Source organism: Callionymus lyra, chromosome 15 (genome assembly GCF_982586985.1).
Source record: "Callionymus lyra chromosome 15, fCalLyr1.hap1.1, whole genome shotgun sequence".
Taxonomy (NCBI): Eukaryota; Metazoa; Chordata; class Actinopteri; order Syngnathiformes; family Callionymidae; genus Callionymus; species Callionymus lyra.
This window is the reverse complement of record NC_141832.1, coordinates 21,903,141-21,922,743: the sequence shown is the minus strand read 5'-3', so window position 1 is coordinate 21,922,743 and position 19,603 is coordinate 21,903,141. Positions and strand designations below refer to the sequence as shown.

Genomic DNA, 19,603 nt, shown 5'->3' with positions numbered 1-19,603 from the left:
GTTTTGAGTATCGTTTTGTTTGTTAAAGCGCTTTGTGACCCTGGTCTCGAAAAGCGCTATATAAATAAATATTACTTACTTACTTACTTACTTACCTCCTTCCTTTAGATGCTGCTGAGAAGCTCATCCATGCTTTTGTAACCTCCAGGCTGGACTATTGTAACTCTCTTCTGTCAGGATGTTCTAAAAAGTCTCTCAGAACTCTTCAGCTCATTCAGAACTCTGCAGCTCGTGTCCTGACTAAGACTAAGAGGCGCGAACACATTTCCCCTGTGCTGTCTTCCCTACATTGGCTTCCTGTAGAATTTAGAATACAATTTAAAATCCTTCTCCTAACCTATAAAGCCTTACATGGTCTAAGACCAACATACATTAAAGATTTAATCCAAATTTACGAACCCTCTAGAACCTTACGATCCTTAAACTCTGATCTATTAGTTATACCACAAATCTCTAAATGTAGATTTGGAGCCAGGGCCTTCAGTTTTCAAGCCCCTCTGCTGTGGAACCAACTACTGGCTTCAGTCCGGAGGGCAGACACCCTCTCTATGTTTAAAAACAATCTTAAAACCTTACTTTTCGATAAAGCCTATAACTAACTTAACTGTTTATCTTAGCTGCTATAGGCTGAAAATGCTGGAGGAGTTTTAGACACCGAGCTCTGTATATGCTTCTTTTCTGCATTACATTCATCACCTGTGCAGTTTAAACCCACACCTTTTTATTTCTCTCCCGGAGCCCCAGGGCTCCACCTCCAGAGCTGCTGCTGATCCAGGATCTTCACCACGTCATCAGATCCCGAAGTTCTCTCCAGCACCTCCATGGACTCTCCTACACTCTCCTCTTTTTTTTCTCACTATAATTTCCCTCACTCCTCTCCTTATCCATCTGTCTACCCCCTCATCCTTCCTTCCAGCCGGTCAAAGCGGGAGGCCGTCAACAATGAGTCAGGTTCCGCTCGAGGTTTCTGCCTTCTAAAAGGAAGTTTTTCCTCGCCATAGCTCACGGTACAGCTCACTGTACAGTGTTTCGCTTCTTGCTCTTTGTTGAACTGCTGGGATCTATTTTTCCTTAATCAACTATAGTCTTACTTCAACTGTATAGTGTCTTGAGATAACTTTGTTATTATATAAGACACTTTAAATAAAATTGAATTGAATTGAATGAATTGAACAAAGCTTGCCAAACTTTTCTTTTCCTATTCTTTCCTGGCCACCTTTTCCATAGTCATTAAAAATATACTTATTTCGAGGACAAAAATGATGAAAAAGTGTGTAGCAATATTGATTTTTTTCTTTCTTTATTTTAGTTTGTTTCATAGAATATAAATCACAATACCTCACGTATCAGAGTTTACTCTCCAAAGCATCAATCACGTTAATTAGTTTCAAGCGATGATGACGACTTATCGGATTCTGTCACTGTAAATAACAAACCTAGATCACAGAAAACTTTATCCAGTCAAGTACATGCGCACATATCAACCAAAACAAATATTTAAAGTGTCAATTGTGTCAAAGTACATAAAGCCTTTTTAACCTTTGTTAGTTCTAATGATCTGTTTTTATAACGGCATTAACACAGGAACTACTTAAGTTCTTAACAAAAACCTTAGACATACAAAAGAGCAAAAGACGGATTCTGGTCTTGTACTTGTTACATTTCTTAAAGTGTAAAGACGTATGTACATGACAAACCTTTGGGCTACAGCTGACACAATGCATTTATACTTTATTTCAATTTATAAATTATACACTCACTTCTATATTTTAGCATTGGACAGTTTATGTTTTTTTTGTTGAGACACGATATCGTCGTAAATTCACAAAATACACAAGTTCAGTTGAGTTCAGAATGAGGTGAAGGATGGAAATTCAGTACTTGGATATATTATTATCGAGATTTTATTATATTAAAAGTATGTTAAAAAGTTAAAAATTTAACCTTAGTCCTTTAGGTTATTTTTCATTTTGTTATGGTCTTGGCTTTTGTAGTCAGGAAAAGTATGATGTAGTTTCTTTGGAACAATCAAAAGCTAAAAAGTATCTTGCAATTAAACAATTGAAGTCTTGCCCACAAGAAAGCTCATTTTAAAATATTCCCCCTCCCCAACTATTTAAAAAAGTGCTCTGGAAAAAATATTAACAAGAAAATAAATAAATAAATAAATAAATAAAAATATATATATCTTTAAACATTTAAGAGAGTAAAACAAGTCTTGACAGAGAACTATTTCATATGTATTAAGGTCAATCCAGTTTCAGGTATGGAACTGGTTAAAGGGCAAATAATGTTAATTTAAGTGTCTCTTAAATGTATATTTGACCTCTTTTGTACTCATCAGTATGTATCTGTCTGTCTATTCAGCCCTGCCCACTGAAAACATTTTTACAGAGACAAAGTCTTGTTTACCGTAACCACATCCACTCTGCTGTGATTGGTCAAACGCATCCCAGAAGTCTCCACCTCAAAGGGACTCATTGTATAAACAATATGGGTGTGATTGCAGCTGGCTGGAGGAGGAGTGAAGCCTATTATTATACTATAATGGACTCTGCTCTCATAACCTCTAGTTCGCCGAGATTTCAGACAGGGGAGAGCTTTATAGAGGATACAAGGATTTCATGGATTCATCCACAGTTATTCAAGTGCAGTTTGATTACTCCGTCTCTGTGAAGATGTAAGAGTTTTTCAAACTCCATCGACATATTGTGAACTCCGGGTTTAGGTGGGCGATTGTCGTAGTAATGATGGGACAGGTAATAAAGTTCAAATGGATGAAGGCTAAAAGGCCAAAACCCAAATACATTGACATGCTTACAGACCTCCAAGGCCATGCTCACGGTTATTAATCCACTGGTGACGAAACGTTCTTTCACCCCTTTGGAAGACCAGAATCTTTTTAATTTAGCTAAATACCGATGGTCTAAAAACATAGGCTGAAATGGGCTTTTCAATTCTTTAAGGGCTAGAACAGTATGTCCAAGAATACTAGAAGACAAGTCTGAAAAAAGAACCATAGAGTCTCCAAACTGATTCATTTGCTTTAGAAATGGCATTGGACTTCTCCTTTTGTTCCTGAGAAACAGAGAAGCACAAAACACCAGCAGTCAATAGCAAATCATTAAACATTCTCAAAGACTTCAAACTTCTCTCAAAAATAAGTGTAAGCTAATATCTTATCTTTCTGATGACAACCTGTTAGACAAATAAAGGTAAGTTGTATTGAAATACTCACAGTCTGAGAATAGACCTGTTTGCTGTCACAAGACTTGTCTTGTTGCCCACGTGTTTCTCAAAGTCCTTTATAGGAGGTAAGTTACACCTAAACAAAGAGAATACACATGCAAAATATTAAGATTAAAGTCAAGATGATAATTAAGAAAAAACTGAATCATTTTTATACCTAAATACAAAATCGGCTGAATCAATCTTGTTTCCACAGTTGCTGTCAGCCAGGATCCCTCCATTTCCAACGATAGAACATGTGTCCCATTGTTTATTTAAGAACGGAGACTTCTGTTGATAAACAAAGGACAAGTAGGACAAAAACCTTAGTATTCCTAAAGTATGCCAATATGTAAAAATGCCATGGATATTTTAATCTCAAAGTCCCTCTTTACTTAATTTTAAAAGCCTCCTCTCTTGGCTGTTTCAGCATTTCTGTAACATTATATCAGTCAGTCACTGCTAAATTCCATTATGAGCCATGAATTTGTTTAGCTCCATTATCACCCTGCCACTCTTATCTCACCGCACCCACTAACATACAATACGATACAACTGAAATCATTAAATTCCGACCTCTCCCCAGGTACTGCAGGTGTGCCCCAGGGCTCGGTCCTGGGACCCCCTCCTCGTCATAAGCCACATCTTACATTTCCATTGCTTTTTGGATGACACCCAGCTCTACCTTTCATGCAAACCCAACTCTGCTCTCAAACTCTAGAACTCTCTACCACCAGACCTACGTAACTGTAACTCTCTCCCCCTCTTCAAATCCAACCTGCGGCCTTCTGGTTTTATTGTACTATTTTTTTTTTGTGTATTATGTCGTCTTATTGTATTGTGCTATTTGTTTACTTTCTGAATCGACCTTGAGTTTTTAAATAAAATGTCAATAATCATCATTATTATTATAAATATTATTATGACTGTCTGATTTAATGTGTCTATGTGTGTTGTGATTGACTGACACCCAACCCCCGCACATCTCAAATTATTTTGCTGTGATAGTAAAGAAAGAAAAGTAAGGTAGTACTGCCATTTTAAAGTTATTTGTAAAAACAGTAAAATGTGATACATACATCTGGTAAAACCTTATCAAGGGGTCCTTCCACTACCATTTTACCAATGCGTGATCCACTCGGATATTTGTCTTTGGTGACGAAAGTTAGGTTAATGGCATTGCACTTCGAGTGGAGCAGATCCCTGTGAAAACAAAACAGAGAATTTATGATTTGCTTTTTAAGTCAGTCTGGAGCATATTCGTGTTACAACGTTGAAATTCCGACCTCCATTCATTGTGGTTCTTCTCGCTCATCTCCCAGGAATTAAAGAACGCTGTCAGGACTTTATCAATTTGCTCTCTGTAACCAAAAGACAAAAACGAAGCAAGATTTGTTATGAGACTGTTCATCAACTCCACAAATATTTATGTCACTTACTTGCACCCTTTGCAAGTTTTCGAGTATTCCAGTGGCTGTCTTTTTATCGTTGGCGGTTTGAATGGCTCAAACGTTCTGAAGAAAAAGACCAAATAAAACTATGTTTATTCATCAAGCCACCTGTGTTGGGAATAGTTCATAAACAATTTTTTTTTCTTCTATTCATACTGAACACAGAACCAGTCCTTATTGATTGGTGATTCTTCATAACAGGTGAAAAATCCAGTTTGGCAATTACAAGAGTTACTTGTGCAAATTATATTTTAAAGTTGTTGCCTTTTGTTTCAAATTGACATTGATAGTCACAAATATTTTTTATTCTAGTTATTATCAAAATTATGTTTAGTCTTAGTTAGCTTGCTGTGTAGTAAATGTAAAGATGACTATTTTCAAAGATGTCTTGTTTATCCTATGTTATAAATAATATCTTACTTACAAGATATTTATGGATCACTCTAAAAGCTTTGGTATATATTAGCTTGCTGTATTTTAGTTTAAAACGTAATGGGATATAGACATACATTATTATGGTTAAGATTGTCTTGATTTAAATATATATTTCAATGGTACTATGACCAAGCGCTAAATGAAACTGAACTCAATAAAAAAGTCATGAAACCACGTATCTTAGTGCACCAACTTTTAATTTCAATGTATTGCGATAGAAAAAAAATTGTCAAAAGGTTTTATTGATTTAAAAGTAAAAATTAAATAATGCTAGGACATATTGAAGGGAATAATCTCATATAGTTCAAGCAATCCTTCACTGTGGGGTGGAACCGATCAATGAGATAAACAAGTTACATTTAAGGTCTGTGTACTCGCACGTGAACTGTAATTCTTCAAGTTTTTCTGCGAGTACAAAAAACCTAAATAGAAAATCAAGGGAAAAAAAAGTTTTTTAGTTATTATTAAGGTCAATTACAGGTTAATGGTCTGTCAGAAGTATTTTCAGTTTTGAGGTCCCTGTTCAACGAGTAATCCTCTTGTGTTGAATTTACACGTTCATCGCTGTTTGTTAATTGTTTATATTTTTGTTATGTGTTGTTTACAAGAAGCAAATTAAGGATTCTTACACCGTTTGTGCCATTACAATTATTTAAGTTTTGTTTTCTAACAAAAGACATCTTATTGATGTTCACTGAATATGCACTGTTTTTATAACTTCACTCAAACTGAATAAATGAGAAAAGGTGTGAGGGTGTAAGATATTAACATATCATACAATACGCTGAGATGTGTTAACAAGGAAGAGCAGAGCTTGCTTGAAAGAAGTGAAGTCATTGTTTACTGCCCTGGTGAGAACAAGTCTGAACTATCTGGATATTTCATATTTCATAACATTTTTTCATTTGATACTTTGTTTATCATTTAATTTTCACACATTTTCATTTAAGCATTTACACAAGCAAAAAACAAATACACATTAAAACATACAGAAGGTTGTTTTGTTTTTTTACCTCAGTGATAGCTTTCGCAACCTCGATCTCCAGGTGTGAGTCAGACACCCTCTAAACTAGCACCATTTTCAGCACAAAATCTTCTTATGCTTCTGGCTGAAAATCCTCTTTGGGCTCCACTTTCAGGCATTATGTGTGCAGATGCACTGTATTTCGTTCTTCGTTTTTATGTTTATAAAATGAAAGTTGAATAACAACTAATTTTTCGTTTTTTAACATCTGCTCTCTCATCGATAATCCAATGACCAAAATTTACACGGAACATTTAACAAAGCACAAACTAAAATTTAGTTTTCAATTACACCATTGGTAATACAGAATTAATTAAAATAAGAGAAATAAAATAAATATAAAATAGACAAACAACACTTACTTTTCAATTGCTGATATCTTGAAAACGGTTATAAGAAGGCTACCTAAAACAATAGCGACCAAAGCCACTCTGTCACGCTCCATATTTCCCTCTGAAAAAAATAAAAAACAGCTCAAACCCTCAGTCATATATCAGGAAACACTCCTTGTTCACCTGACGCCGTGAGACACACCTTCTTACTGGACGTCTTCGATTCACTATTTTAATATTTCAAGGCTGCAGGTGTCCTGAAGTATTTTCACGATTGATGGAGAACGCTTTCTCTGTCTCGCCCCTCCCTAAAACTGTTCTAGAAGAACCGGTTCTGATTTCAATTTCGAACTGTGCTATCTGTTTTTTTTTTCCGGCTGGCAATGACACAACCTTGCCAGCAGATGGCCTCAACGCCATTCAAGACGATGGACTAGAAGCGACAACTTTACATTTGGGACAACTCTAAAAACTTAACAGTATCAGTGGCAAGTAACCTTACAAATGAAGAAACAAAAGTTTACAACTAAGATATTTCATTTATTTATTTTCAACAAAAAAGGATGTTTAAAACGTTGCTCAATTAAAACCACTGAATTAGTGAAAAAAAAACGATCAATACCAAGAATTTTACATTTCTTATTCTTAGTATATACAAAACAAACATAGGAAAACAATGTGTATAATAGTCGAATCAATAAACAGTTTTTTGGGTTTCACTCCTTCCTCTGACAACCTGCAGATTCTTTGACTCCTCGCTAACCGCTGTGTCTTAACTTTAAAAAATGACACTCCTGAAAAAATTGTAGTTGCGGGGAGATTATAGTCTCTGAAAGTTTCACTCAAAGACATCACTTCTCTGTCAGTTTGTTGGGCGTTTCTGAGTTACAGGAATGCGACGTTACTGCTGAGCTCTTCAGAGAATCACAACCAGATAGACCGAATATGAAGAATGATGACACTGACCAAGATTACAATAAGAACGTCCAGTGGCGGGCCGTGTTTATTTTTCATAAATATGTATTTAATTGTTCCTTATAGTCATTTCATTTCTTTCCTCATGAAAGTTGCGCACTGCTTCCAGGATTGTACTTTCATGTGAGAGCTTTCATCCAATCATATTTGAGCAGCCGGTCATGTGTTACCCGCGGCCTTCTGTCGTCCCAGAGCTGGCCTTTGTCCATTGAAATCAACAGCAGCCGAAGGATTGTGTTAACCAATCAGATTCGAGTTAGCGACACAACGTCAGCGCTTTGGAAGCTACACGCGTCACAGCTTCCACGACGCTGGACGCATTGAGTGTGTTGAACACGTGACACGTTCATGTCCTCTGATTGGATACCACTGAGACACGTCACGTGGAGCTGAAACGATGATTTGAGTTAATTTAACTGTTTGTTTTTAAAACAATAAATTACTCGCTTCATCTAAGAGCTTAAACGTTTGAATACACATTCACAATCAACATTTCACTCCAGACTGATCACACTGTTTCAAGAAAAGCTTGAAACAGAATTAGAGATACAATACCGGTTATTTAAAACATCTGTTTATCTGCCAATCACACCTGAAATCGTAGATCAAATAACGAAGCAAGACACACCCGAGGAAACCCCCACCCGAGAACATTTGAATAATAAGATTACAAGAAAATAAATCAGGATGTCTTCTCTACAGTGGATCAGGACACAAAGAACTATTTGGCCGGAAAGGCCGAGCCCCAGGACGACACACTCTGAATTGACCATCTTTCTTCACATAGCGAAGTATTAAGAACCGGAACGGGAAGTGACGGCATGTTGGAGCGACCGGAACGGACTCCGTGTTTTGACCGTTTTACAAATATAAAGGTGAGTAATGTCAGTCAGGCTGTGTTAACACCTGGTTTTAAAAAGTGAAGCCAATGAGTGTTTGCTTAACAAAAGTTTCAGAAATATATCTTTACTGTTCTTGCATGTTCGTGGAAAAGGCACCAACCACAAATGATAGATATATATATATAGAAAAAATACTTTATTTCATCCATGACAATAAATAATTACAAATGTTTATTTTCATTTACAATTGTTATTATTTACAGTAAATAACAGCTGATTTATACAGTGAAACCGCAAGTTTGGGTTCTTACAGGACAAAAACTTTCAAGCTTTTGAAAAACTTATCAATACATTTTTGGTCAAACCAAAATTAACTTTTCTAGGTAACTATTCCTCAGGTATGATCTACATACAAGGCTACCCCCTAAAACTACCCCTTACAATTATGGAGGTGAAGGTTGAGCACCCCTGTATTATGTAGCCTCAACAAGTGCTTGAACTCCTGTGGCATTGAATGGACTTGAGCATTGGTTGGTGCATCATCATAGTAATGTTGAAATAGAGAATACAATTCTGTTGGGTGGTTTCTATATGGCCAGAAACCATAAACATCTACTTTGGAACAAACTTCTAATGCGAGGCTAATTATCATAAAACCAGAGCTGAGTCGTGGAGCATTTAAGCCTCTGACGCGCCAGAATTTTGCCAGTTTAGTCAGATATACGGGATTAAAGAAGACTACATGAGCTGGGATGTCAAAGTCCTCAAGTGTGTAAAGCGCCCGATAGGAGATCTCTAAACTAGACTCATAGGAAAATGCAGGTATGAGAACCATTGCATTTCCATAGTCATGCAGTTTTTCCGCAAAAGGTCGACGCCTTCCTAGTAGGGATTTATATCTGTGGAGAGAGAGCATCTGTGAGAAGGTACAATATTTTAACTACACACTCATACTTACGTAGCAAATAGGATGCTCGGGTTTACTGTCACGAGATTAGTCTTCTGTCCAACATCTGTTGCAAATTCTTCTTTCAAAGGTGGTAAATTACACCTAGTTTTGCAAAATATGAAAATATTAACGATATTTGTAGTAACCTGCAAATTATTTCTGCACAAATGTCTTACCGAAAAACAAAGTCAGCTGAATCGATCATCTTTCCACAATTACTGCCAGCTAGGATTCCTCCATTTCCAACAACGGTACAAGTGTTATGGGTTTTATTTCCAAATGGATGCGTCTGAAAATGTCAATCATAAAAAAAGCCAAATAAATAACAGTAAAATTCTACTATGCATTGAGTCCCTCAAAGATCATGTCATAACAATTACATGCATCAGACAGATCAGCATAACATCAATGGTAGATAAAAACATAATATCAATGTCTTAGCAAGTGATAGATATACAATCACAGTTTTTATTTATGCCAATATTTTATTAACGTCATAAAATAATTACATTTTTTACACAATGCATGAATCAAGATTTTATTTACAAATTAAATTATTTTAATATATTTACATTTTTGTTTTGAAGATCAAGTTTTTTTTTCAAATCAATTATGACTACAATCTTTGTCATCTATTCACATTAATTAACAAATGTTTTATTTTCAGTTGACATTCAGAAATATGGATGAAATAAAATAGATAAAGAACGACTTAAATCTAACCCTAGCTTTAATCAAAACTGAAATAGAAATGTAAGGAAAAAAATTAATGATTGATAAACATTTGTTATATAAGTATATGTGTATATTTGTCATCATTTTGTATTACATTAAAAAATGTCTATTAGGAAGAGTTTTCATTTGTGAATAAATGATCAATGAAATGTCTGAAAAAAAGAACACATTTCCTCTTTAATGTAATAAACATTACTTCTTTTTTTTTTTACAGTGTTTTGTCATTCCACTAGTGATTTTTTTTACGTGGGAAAAGCATCATATTAATAACTTATGTAGAGGGAAAGTCATATTCTGACATGGACCCATTGGACTCTAGAATGTCACCATTTTTTTTTCTTAGTTCTTACAAAACACACATGCATTTCTTAACAAAGTGAGAGATAAGCTGTTGGTTTTTTCAGTAGCTTAAAAAAACAGTCCTTCCTCTGAAAACAACTTATCTAGTCAAGTTAAAATAAAAGTGTGAGTTACACTTAATTATTAATAATTAATGAACATTGAAAATGAAACCAATCATTACAGTAAAAAAAAAAAAATCAAGGAAAGTTTTTTCTAACTAATACTTTAGATAATTATCTAAACATTAAGCAGCATATTAAGTCCCCTATTAAGAAAATGCACACTCATTGCTAAAGTCTATTCAAGTCCTAATCCAAGGTAAGATGGAAAAAAAAGTGCATCCATATAAACCTACTAAAAGAACAAGGGCTTTAAAATCACAACTAGCCCTTTATGTACCACTTTCTAGCTCCTGCTATTTACCAGATGTCAAAAACAAGGAATTTAGACTTTGATTAAAATCATTAATTGGAGTAGTCAGGCAGGACGGGTCCTCTCCATACCAAAGATGTCGGTTGGTTGGAAAGTGCAGGACATCGTATGTGACTCTGAAGATGAAGGTTAGTTATTAGACTCCATGTTCCACAGCTCATGAGAGTTCCCGGCTCTTCATGCCTTCCCACTTCATTCAGCGGCCTTGCTAGCCTGGGTGCCATGCTATTTCTACCGGGGGCTCCTACACTCGCGGAATGGAGCGGATTGGCAGATATAAAATGAGGTTAAGGCTCCCGGTCTCGCAAGGAAACACCAAGGTCCATAGGGTTCATAGCCCTGCCCAAGCTGCCATCATCCAAAGAAACGGACGAAATCATGATTAACCACGTTTTCAAAGTATATGGTTTTCCCAAAGACATCGTCTCAGAACGGGGGCCCCAATTCGTGTCGCGGTTCTTGAAGGAGTTCTGCCAACTCATCAGAGGATGTAACACCGTGGTGAGCTCACTGGCCCCTTCCTCACCTGTCTCCTCCCTGATTGCCTTCCTATTGTTTCCACCTGTTCCGCTTTACCCTCATGTGTTTAAATAGTCTTGTCTTGTGCCAGAGTTTTGTTCGTTCACCCCAGCCTTATCACTGCACTGTCTGACCAAGTAAGAGTTTTTGTTCTTGTTGAATTTGTTTTGTAAGACACCTCAGCCCTTGTTTATTCCTCCAGTTGGAGCACCCTTAGTTTGCTGTTTTGTAGACATTGATCTCTCTCCTGTTGGAGTGATTTTCTGTTTGGCTTTTTTGAATCTATTAAAATACTGATTAAGCATCTCTACGTCTGAGTCCTGTGTTTTTTTTTCTTACCTTGGGGAACAAACTGAAAAGCTCTTTCTTGATCAAAAGACGCTTTAAGGACATTTCAAACTTGATCATGGATCCAAGTGGAGAGTTGTTTTGGGTGTTGATTGCATCGTCAAAACCATTGCAGTCCTTGTGCAACTTGGTTCTGTAAAATGATAAAGAATTTGCTGTATTATAATGAGCATCAAACGGTTCAAATATAGCATGTCCTTTAAGGTTGGTTTTGTTGAGTGGATCGCCTTTGACAACCCTTTGTCTTTTCAAATTGGCATTTAAAGCACTCTTTTGGTAAAACCTGTTTGTTTAGAACTCACACAGATGTCACACAGTCTTTTATTGTCTCTCAGCTGGTTTCTTTCATTCCCTGTCTTCTTTTTTTTAGAAATGCATTGTTCCTTGTCTGTAGTTTACTAACATTAACTAGTAGATGTTGGTCCTTGATTGATTCTAAACAATACCTGTTCAATATACCTGTGCCTTCAATGTTTTTCTAAATTGTAACCATTATTCAGTTGAACTGAATCCTTTTCAGAACTTTTTTTTTTTATAAACTATGGTTGTATGGTTCTTCTTACTGTAGTTCCTGGTAATTCTGTTTATGCATCTTCCAAGAGTTGGAAGAATGTCCTTTTACTTCTTTAATAGCTTTCCTGTGAACATAGTGAGATTTCGGGTCAGCTTGTCATGATTTATGAATCTGAAAAATAAAGACCAACTGACTTACTGAGTGCTTTCGTTAATTTCAGAGATGTTGGGACGTTTTCTTTGAAAGGCAGGAGGTTTGGGCAAACTGATGCTGTTGAAAGAATTAATAAGGTGCATGAGATAAGGAATCTAAAGACAGCATGAATCATGACCGACCCATAACTTGAAAGATAGGACATACAGTTATGTTCATAAAAATAGCAGTGTGTTTTAAAAGGTGAGTAAACCTCAAAATAATTCAAATAAACTGTAGTTGATGTATACAAATGAATTGGGGACACTGCAAATTATATTTCAAAGCAATACAAATTCACAACAAATTGAATTTAATATTCTTTTTACAAAAAGTCACAAAATAATTGCCTTGATCCTTAAATAATGGCCACATGTTAAACACCATTACTTTTTCAAATAAAACAATTCAACTCCGTACTCCTTTCAGTGAATGATTTAGTTCCAAAGAATCAGCATCGTTAATTTCAAACCTGTTAATTTTCTTTACATTTATAAAACCTGCTAGAAAAGCGCTCTACAAAAAACAGTGGTTTATCTTGCTAATGCTGTGGGACTGCTATAAATTTGAAGACGACTGTATATCATATTTACAGGAAGATCCAGCTGTCTATCTAGCTGTTTTAACTCGTCTTTGGGTAAAACAAAAATATTCAACAGCATTATATTATATCATGGAGCATTATTGAATAAATAATGTATAAGATTTACACCACATTTACTTACTGACTGGAGTCTGAGTAAATCTCTTGACTAAATCATGGTTCCCAAAATCTTTACCCAATTCACAAGGTTTATATCGTAATACATTTTCTGCTATAAAATGTATGTTTTATATAATGTCATATATAGGTATGTTTTGTATTAAACTTGCATTAAATATGATAATAACCTGGTACACAGATTGACCATAAAGTATACCAGAAATATATTGTTCATTCATTCACAAGGTTACGTCGCCAACCCCTGTCAACCCCTGTCAACACATAGAAACCGACTCATGGTCTGACACACTAATATTGTTAGGGGGTTATCTGATGGTAGATGTTACATTCAGATCGCTGTAATAAGGTTGATCAAATATTCTTCAATTAAAAAATAAGATCAAGGTAAATATTCTTAAAGTGCATATTTCTCTGTGGATTTACATGTATCAAAACAACGAAAAAAAAACAAACTTACCTGTGATTTTGCAAGTGCCATGTTATTGTGAAGATGGATAATGTTGTACAAAGTACAATCATCATCAAATGCCTGATTTCGACCATAGTTATAATCCTCTTGACCAACCAACTACCAAGACTTTGGTCGCAGCACTAACTTACACCAGAGCTCACCTCGTATTGAATTCAAAGCATTGGTTTTTGTTCCAACCAATCTAGAGGACTCCTTTTAACCCAATCAGGAGTCTTCAGGTTGTAATCCGTTGATAGTCTGCTGTTGCTTGTTTCAGCTGAAAGCTAACTGGTCGATCATGCTTGATCGGTTGGAACAAAAACCAGCACCACCCTTGGTTTAAAGCATGACATGCAAAGTTTTAACTGCAGAACTAATTGAAGATTGAATGTTTCAGCTTGAACAACTGGTTCTGGTGTTGTTAAACGTCATTGGCTCCAGGATGGCTATCTGACTCCTGGTTTGAGCAAATACTATGAAACCAAGTAATTATGTTAAGTTAATAAATGATGAATTGCTTAAACTTTTGTCAACTTTGGCATGTAAATTGACAGTAAAATAACAATAAATAAGTGGCTTTTTACATGATTGGACTCTTTTGTAACACTTTATATCATCAAATATTCTGGATACAATATCCATATCAATGATTCAGACCGAAACCCTCAACGATACATTACTTTTTAAAAATAAAACATTTAATATTATAAAACACTTTTTCAGGATCAATATTCTTCTGGGCCATTTTGCCAACTTTTAAGACTTTCTTTGGAAAATTATGTGTCAACTTGTCACGATATATAAAGCTCAAAGTACAAAACAACTTTCTTACTAAATTAATTCAGATGTTTGACCTTCACCTTGACCCTGAGACATCACAAACGGTTACAACAAACACATTTGTTTTCAGTCACCTGGTCACCTTGACCCTGAGATATCACTGGGGTTAAGACAGCATTTATAATTTTCAAACAAACCTGAAAAACATCAAAAGAACATGTACATCACATTCACAGGAAGATCCACAAGGTAAACAAGAAATAACAATTGCGTGATGATTACATTTTAAGCCTTAAGTAGATACTTGGATTTAATTATCGATGGGTGTGGTGATATTTATTTATTATCATTTAAGATTCTGACTAGTTTTAACTCGTCTTTGGGTTAAAAAACAAAAGCCATACATAAACATATCCAACACCTTATTATTTCATAAAAAGAAACTAAAATGAGAGCTACACTTGCGAAATAAGATTTTATACATATGCCTCAGTCAGTGATGTTGGAAAAGAAAGTTCCCTTTAAACTGAATTGTACCAGATCAGAGTTACAGCTCCTGTCATGTTTACAAAGGATTCTTAGAAGGAAACGAAGTTGTATTTAGAAGAAATGATGCCGGTTACTGACAGTGAAGAAGGAAGTAATTCAATAATTATCCCATCAAATATAGATAAACAATGAATAGAAATGCCAAACCGGATTGAAATACTTTTGCTCTAGTACCTCAGTTGACTATTAAAAGTTTATGTTTTAAGATGCTTTTAGTTATTGGCTAATCAGTTAGTTAAGTAGGTTGTTTGTTTCAATGTAATATGATAGTCCACCAACAGTTCAGTGTTGTGTTTGCTGTTTTGTTGTCTGAAAGTCAGCTGACGATGCACAGCTGGCAAATGGGCAATCATTTCCACCCTTATTAGTCACTGTGGTATGACTATGAAACTTCCGTGTCACTGAATAGACCCATTTTAATTAATAAAGGTAAAAGGAGGGGGGACTAGGGGTGTACAGTAGATTTATCAGTCAGGCAGAAGGGTATTTTGGTAGGTAGATAAATGTATCCAGGCAGATCTTGTAATGAAGACTTAGTTCAGAAATATTACTATTAAACCTACTATTTACTATTCAGAATATAAATATATGTGCTGCAGTGTGAGACTGGGGGAAAAGAGAGCCATGAAAGCAAAATATTTGGAAATTTATTTCAGTGAGAGCCATATAAATAATATTCAGATGTAAGAATCTGTGCTTGACACGAATTCAAGCCCTTTTCCTTTGTTCATCAAAATCAACAAAGAATTCAGACGGGTTCATCCCTTTCCATGCCTCCATTTCAATATGTCCATCATATTTAAATGAAGCACAAGACTAAAATTTCTCCATTTCTGTGATCATGAAAAAACAAAAACAAATGAAAACATGAATTCAAATTAACAGATTATATTTGTTAATTTTAAACATGTCTGATATGAATCACACAAGTGGATTAATTAAATTTCAGATGAAGTTTAACGAGAATAAAACTGTTCATCAGTAACTTCACATCATCATCGCTTTGTCTGATCGTCTCTGACGTCATTAGAATGTGTGTCTCACCTGCACCCGTTTAACGTGTTTGTGTTTCTGCGTATTCTTATTACATTCGTGAGATAAAGGTAATTTACAAATAGTCATCATGTGATGGTGTATTAATGCAAGTGTGTTTTAAGGACCGCGATCACAAAAGGAAAACCAGCATTTGTTGCGCTTTCATTGAAACCTGCAGCTTAACTTTGATGGACCTGACGTCATGTTTCTGTGACTCTCGTAGAGAAGAACCTGAAGCGATCAAACGCGCATTATTTTGTTCGATATATTATTGTAAAATGACTGTCGCACGTTTTGCTCTTTTTATTCTCGATTCATATGATCTTTTCCGTGCGTTCAGTGGAAGAGGCAGGAACTCTGATTGGCTGCTGTGCATGTCAATCAAATTTTCAACCAATCGGCACAATAACCATTTGATTGACATGCACAGCAGCCAATCAGAGCTCTCTTTACTATTTTCTTATATCATATTTTATTAAATCACGCGATCTACTCGCAACAGCTTCGCGATCGATCGACGTATTGCCCACCCCTGAAACAAGTGATAATATTTTATGTTTTATCTGAAAAGCCGAAATCTGCGAGCCAGATGCAATCATCAAAAGAGCCACACCTGGCTCGCGAGCCATAGGTTCCCGACCCCTGCCCTAAAGCCATCATTCTCCACCACAGACAATGGCTGTGTATCCATCACCACAAGTTTCAGCAAGGCCTCATCCAGCTGTTGCTTCCTTGACACTGATGAAACAAAAATATAAGGTTACATGTGTGAAACAATAAAACCTTAATTGGATTCAACTAAAGAAGAGGTTGTATTGAATAGTTAAAATACCAGAAGGGTCAGCAGGGTACACTGCAGCTGAGGTGCTCGGCAGAGAAGTGGCTGCATGCTCATGCTTGGCACGAATATGCCGCAACATAGAGGAGGTGTTTTTTGCATACACCAGCTCTCGTCAGCATATGATGCACTGAACCTAAATGAGAAAAAATACGTTAAGAAATGTATTTAAATGCAATAGTGATCATGTAATTTATAAGTAAAGTAAGTAAGTAAGTTATTTGTATTTATATAGCGCTTTTCCAGACCAGGGTCACAAAGCGCTTAAACAATCAAAACAATATTTAATAAAGTATATACTTTAAAGGTGAAGATAACACAGGAGTTCCAGAAAATCAGGGAAAAGCCTGCACAAATATAAATGTCTCAAGATGTTTCTTGAAAGAGTCAGTAGATCCATCAAGCGCAAAGGGAGAGGAAAATCGTTCCAAAGCTTAGGAGCAACAGCCTTGAAGGATTTCTCTCCTCTAGTCCTGAACCATGTGCGTGGAACCATCAGTAGATTCTGATCCACAGACCTCAGAGCCCGAGCTGGGGTGTAAGGTTGGATTAGATCAGGAATGTAAGGAGGAGGTTGACCATGAATAGCTTGGATCAAAAGAGCAGTAGAGCTGGATGTCATCAGCTGCTGTCAGCTTCACAGAAGACAGGAGTGATTTGAGGAGCAAGAGACACGAGAGACTTAATCGTGTCAAACAACACTTTGGGGTTTTCCTTATTTGCTGCTACCAGTTTTCTGATGTAATCAGATCTAGCAGTTTCCACCATCTCATTGTAAGAAGACATCAGATCACTGAGGTGATTTCTGTGCACCTCAAGTTTAAAGGCTTCTTAAGTTAAAAGTTCTTTAGCAGAGCAAGATGTGTATATAATGATGTAATGATATTATATTATATCAGTATCATATATGATATGATATTATATACTATAATAAAAAATATTAATAAAGGATATTATAATTCTATATAACACCTACCTTGGTGGGTGACACTAGGTTGAAGTTTTCCCAAACAAGGGATCGCTTTTTTCACTCGGATTCTCTATGATCACAAGCTAATCGTCGCTGTCAAAGATTCTCAGAACGCTGTGAAGCTTCGCGCCAAAGTTTCGAAACAGTCAGCTCATGTTCCGGTGGTTCGGTGTGACGTATGACGCATCAAACATTATTGGTCATGTGATCGTGAAGATTTTATACAAGCCTCGACGCAGCGTTTCGAACCAGTCTGCTTCAATAGAGTGAAGGAAAACTCTAACTGGCTCTAACTTGTAAAACAAGTGATTCAACATTCAATTCAAGTATCCCTACTGTTGGATCAAGACATTTTTATTCGTGCAGGCTTTTTCTTGATTTCCTGAAACTCTGTGTTTGTCTCTGTGTTGTCTTGACCTTTTAAGTATTTATTTTATGGGTATTCTTTAAGCGCTTTGTGACCCTTGTCTAGAAAAGCGCTCTATAAATACAAATTACTTACTTACCTACAATCATCTTGCCACAAGATGAGTTTGGAAATATGAGGATACACTATCTATCTAAGGGTTATTCTTTTTTTCTCATTTTAAAAAGAAATACATAAGGACTCCTAAATGGCATTGCAGTTATTACAGAGAGATAATTATAGATTTTATAAATTTATAAAAATGTATGTACAGTACCCAAAATTGCGGAGAACTAGGAGAATAATGCAAAGTCAAATGTTTAGCACCGTACTTTGAACATAATCCTGTAAAAGTAGGTTTTTGACTCGTAGTCAGATTCATGGTACATTTCTCATTTGTCTGTACATCAATTATTTTTACAGCTTATCTTCCTGACATGCAAACCACACAGTCTTTTGTAATAGATTTAGTCAAATCTAAACCGGCAGTCAAAGGTTGTTGTGTGTAAATACCTGTCTCACCCTCTATTAATATATCAATTGTTTCACCACCTATATGTGTGATAGCAGTATTCACTCTAATCGATTTTCTGTTTCTGAAATTAATTACGTTGGCGACAAGCGGTGACTTTGATTTCTGGGTTGCAGTTGGTCAAGAGGAATTTGGACAATGTTTTCACAATCTAGGGTATCTAGGGTGATTCTGGTGCCAGTGCTTCCTATAAATGATTCTACGTGACCATGAGGTCTCCCTTTTTCAGAAGGGTCTATAAATTCAATCTTCGGTCCGGTGGGCAACGCTCGTTTTGGTCTGTGGGTTTTGTAGAATATTTCATCACTTGTGTCAGTAACTTGGGGGAAAATGCACAAGTTAGGGCAAACAATACAACAGAAAAGGTTATTGCAAACATAATTCCCAAACAGCCTATTAGTTTCTTGTCTCTGGTCCACACCGGTCTTCCTGTGGGGAATAGGGCATCCATAATTGCTGTAGCAGTGCCTAGACGTTCCGTCTATCAGAACACTGTTGTTGAATCAAAGAAGAGGGGCGATGTTTGCAGTGATTCAAATGAATCCAGTTTCGTCCTTCAACTTTCACTGCTGTGGGTGTTGTGATGAGAACAGGATATGGACCTTCCCACCGATCACTAGCCCACGTTTTTCTTTTGATGATCTTGATGAACAGAGTCTCCCACGCGAACAGGGTGCGAGTCAGTTGGATTGCACATTCTTGCCTTAGTTCACGAACATCCATGGCCTTTTTCATCTTATAGGCCAAGTCACAGACTTCGAGTGGAGGATCATCCTTCTCATTGGTTTCCAGTCATTGCAACCAAAATGCTCGCCCAAACAACATTTCAAATGGTGACAGTGTTTGTCCTGTGGCTGGGATAATGTGCATGTTGAGTTTTACTAATTCAATACAATCAGTCCAGTTTCGACCTGTCTTTCATTGCTTTGATTAACCTTTTTTTTAATGGTGCCATTAGCTCTTTCCACCAGTCCTGCTGACTGTGGATGGTAAACACAAT

The 19,603-nt window shown here is 36.2% G+C and overlaps 2 protein-coding genes across 3 annotated transcripts; both read right to left on the bottom strand.

Annotated features, from left to right (window-relative positions):
- Window positions 1-1,283: 1,283 nt before the first annotated feature.
- On the bottom strand, window positions 1,284-6,737 carry LOC148065357 (alpha-2,8-sialyltransferase 8E-like). Of its 2 annotated transcripts, none has more exons than XM_087810009.1 (8): window positions 6,654-6,737; window positions 6,501-6,591; window positions 4,668-4,742; window positions 4,515-4,589; window positions 4,308-4,431; window positions 3,407-3,519; window positions 3,239-3,325; window positions 1,284-3,078 (listed from the first exon to the last, which is right to left on the bottom strand). In XM_087810009.1, exons 2-8 carry the CDS (start codon window positions 6,581-6,583, stop codon window positions 2,631-2,633), a joined length of 1,005 nt encoding a protein of 334 aa, XP_087666135.1. In that variant the 5' UTR covers window positions 6,584-6,591; window positions 6,654-6,737; the 3' UTR covers window positions 1,284-2,630. The 2 variants fall into 2 exon arrangements, with proteins under 2 accessions (XP_087666135.1, XP_087666136.1); XM_087810010.1 differs by having other exon boundaries at window positions 6,673-6,700.
- Window positions 6,738-8,717: 1,980 nt separating this feature from the next.
- On the bottom strand, window positions 8,718-13,520 carry LOC148065356 (alpha-2,8-sialyltransferase 8F-like). The gene is made up of 7 exons (XM_087808386.1): window positions 13,500-13,520; window positions 12,325-12,434; window positions 12,176-12,250; window positions 11,604-11,745; window positions 9,413-9,525; window positions 9,246-9,338; window positions 8,718-9,186 (listed from the first exon to the last, which is right to left on the bottom strand). Exons 1-7 carry the CDS (start codon window positions 13,518-13,520, stop codon window positions 8,718-8,720), a joined length of 1,023 nt encoding a protein of 340 aa, XP_087664512.1.
- Window positions 13,521-19,603: the final 6,083 nt, after the last annotated feature.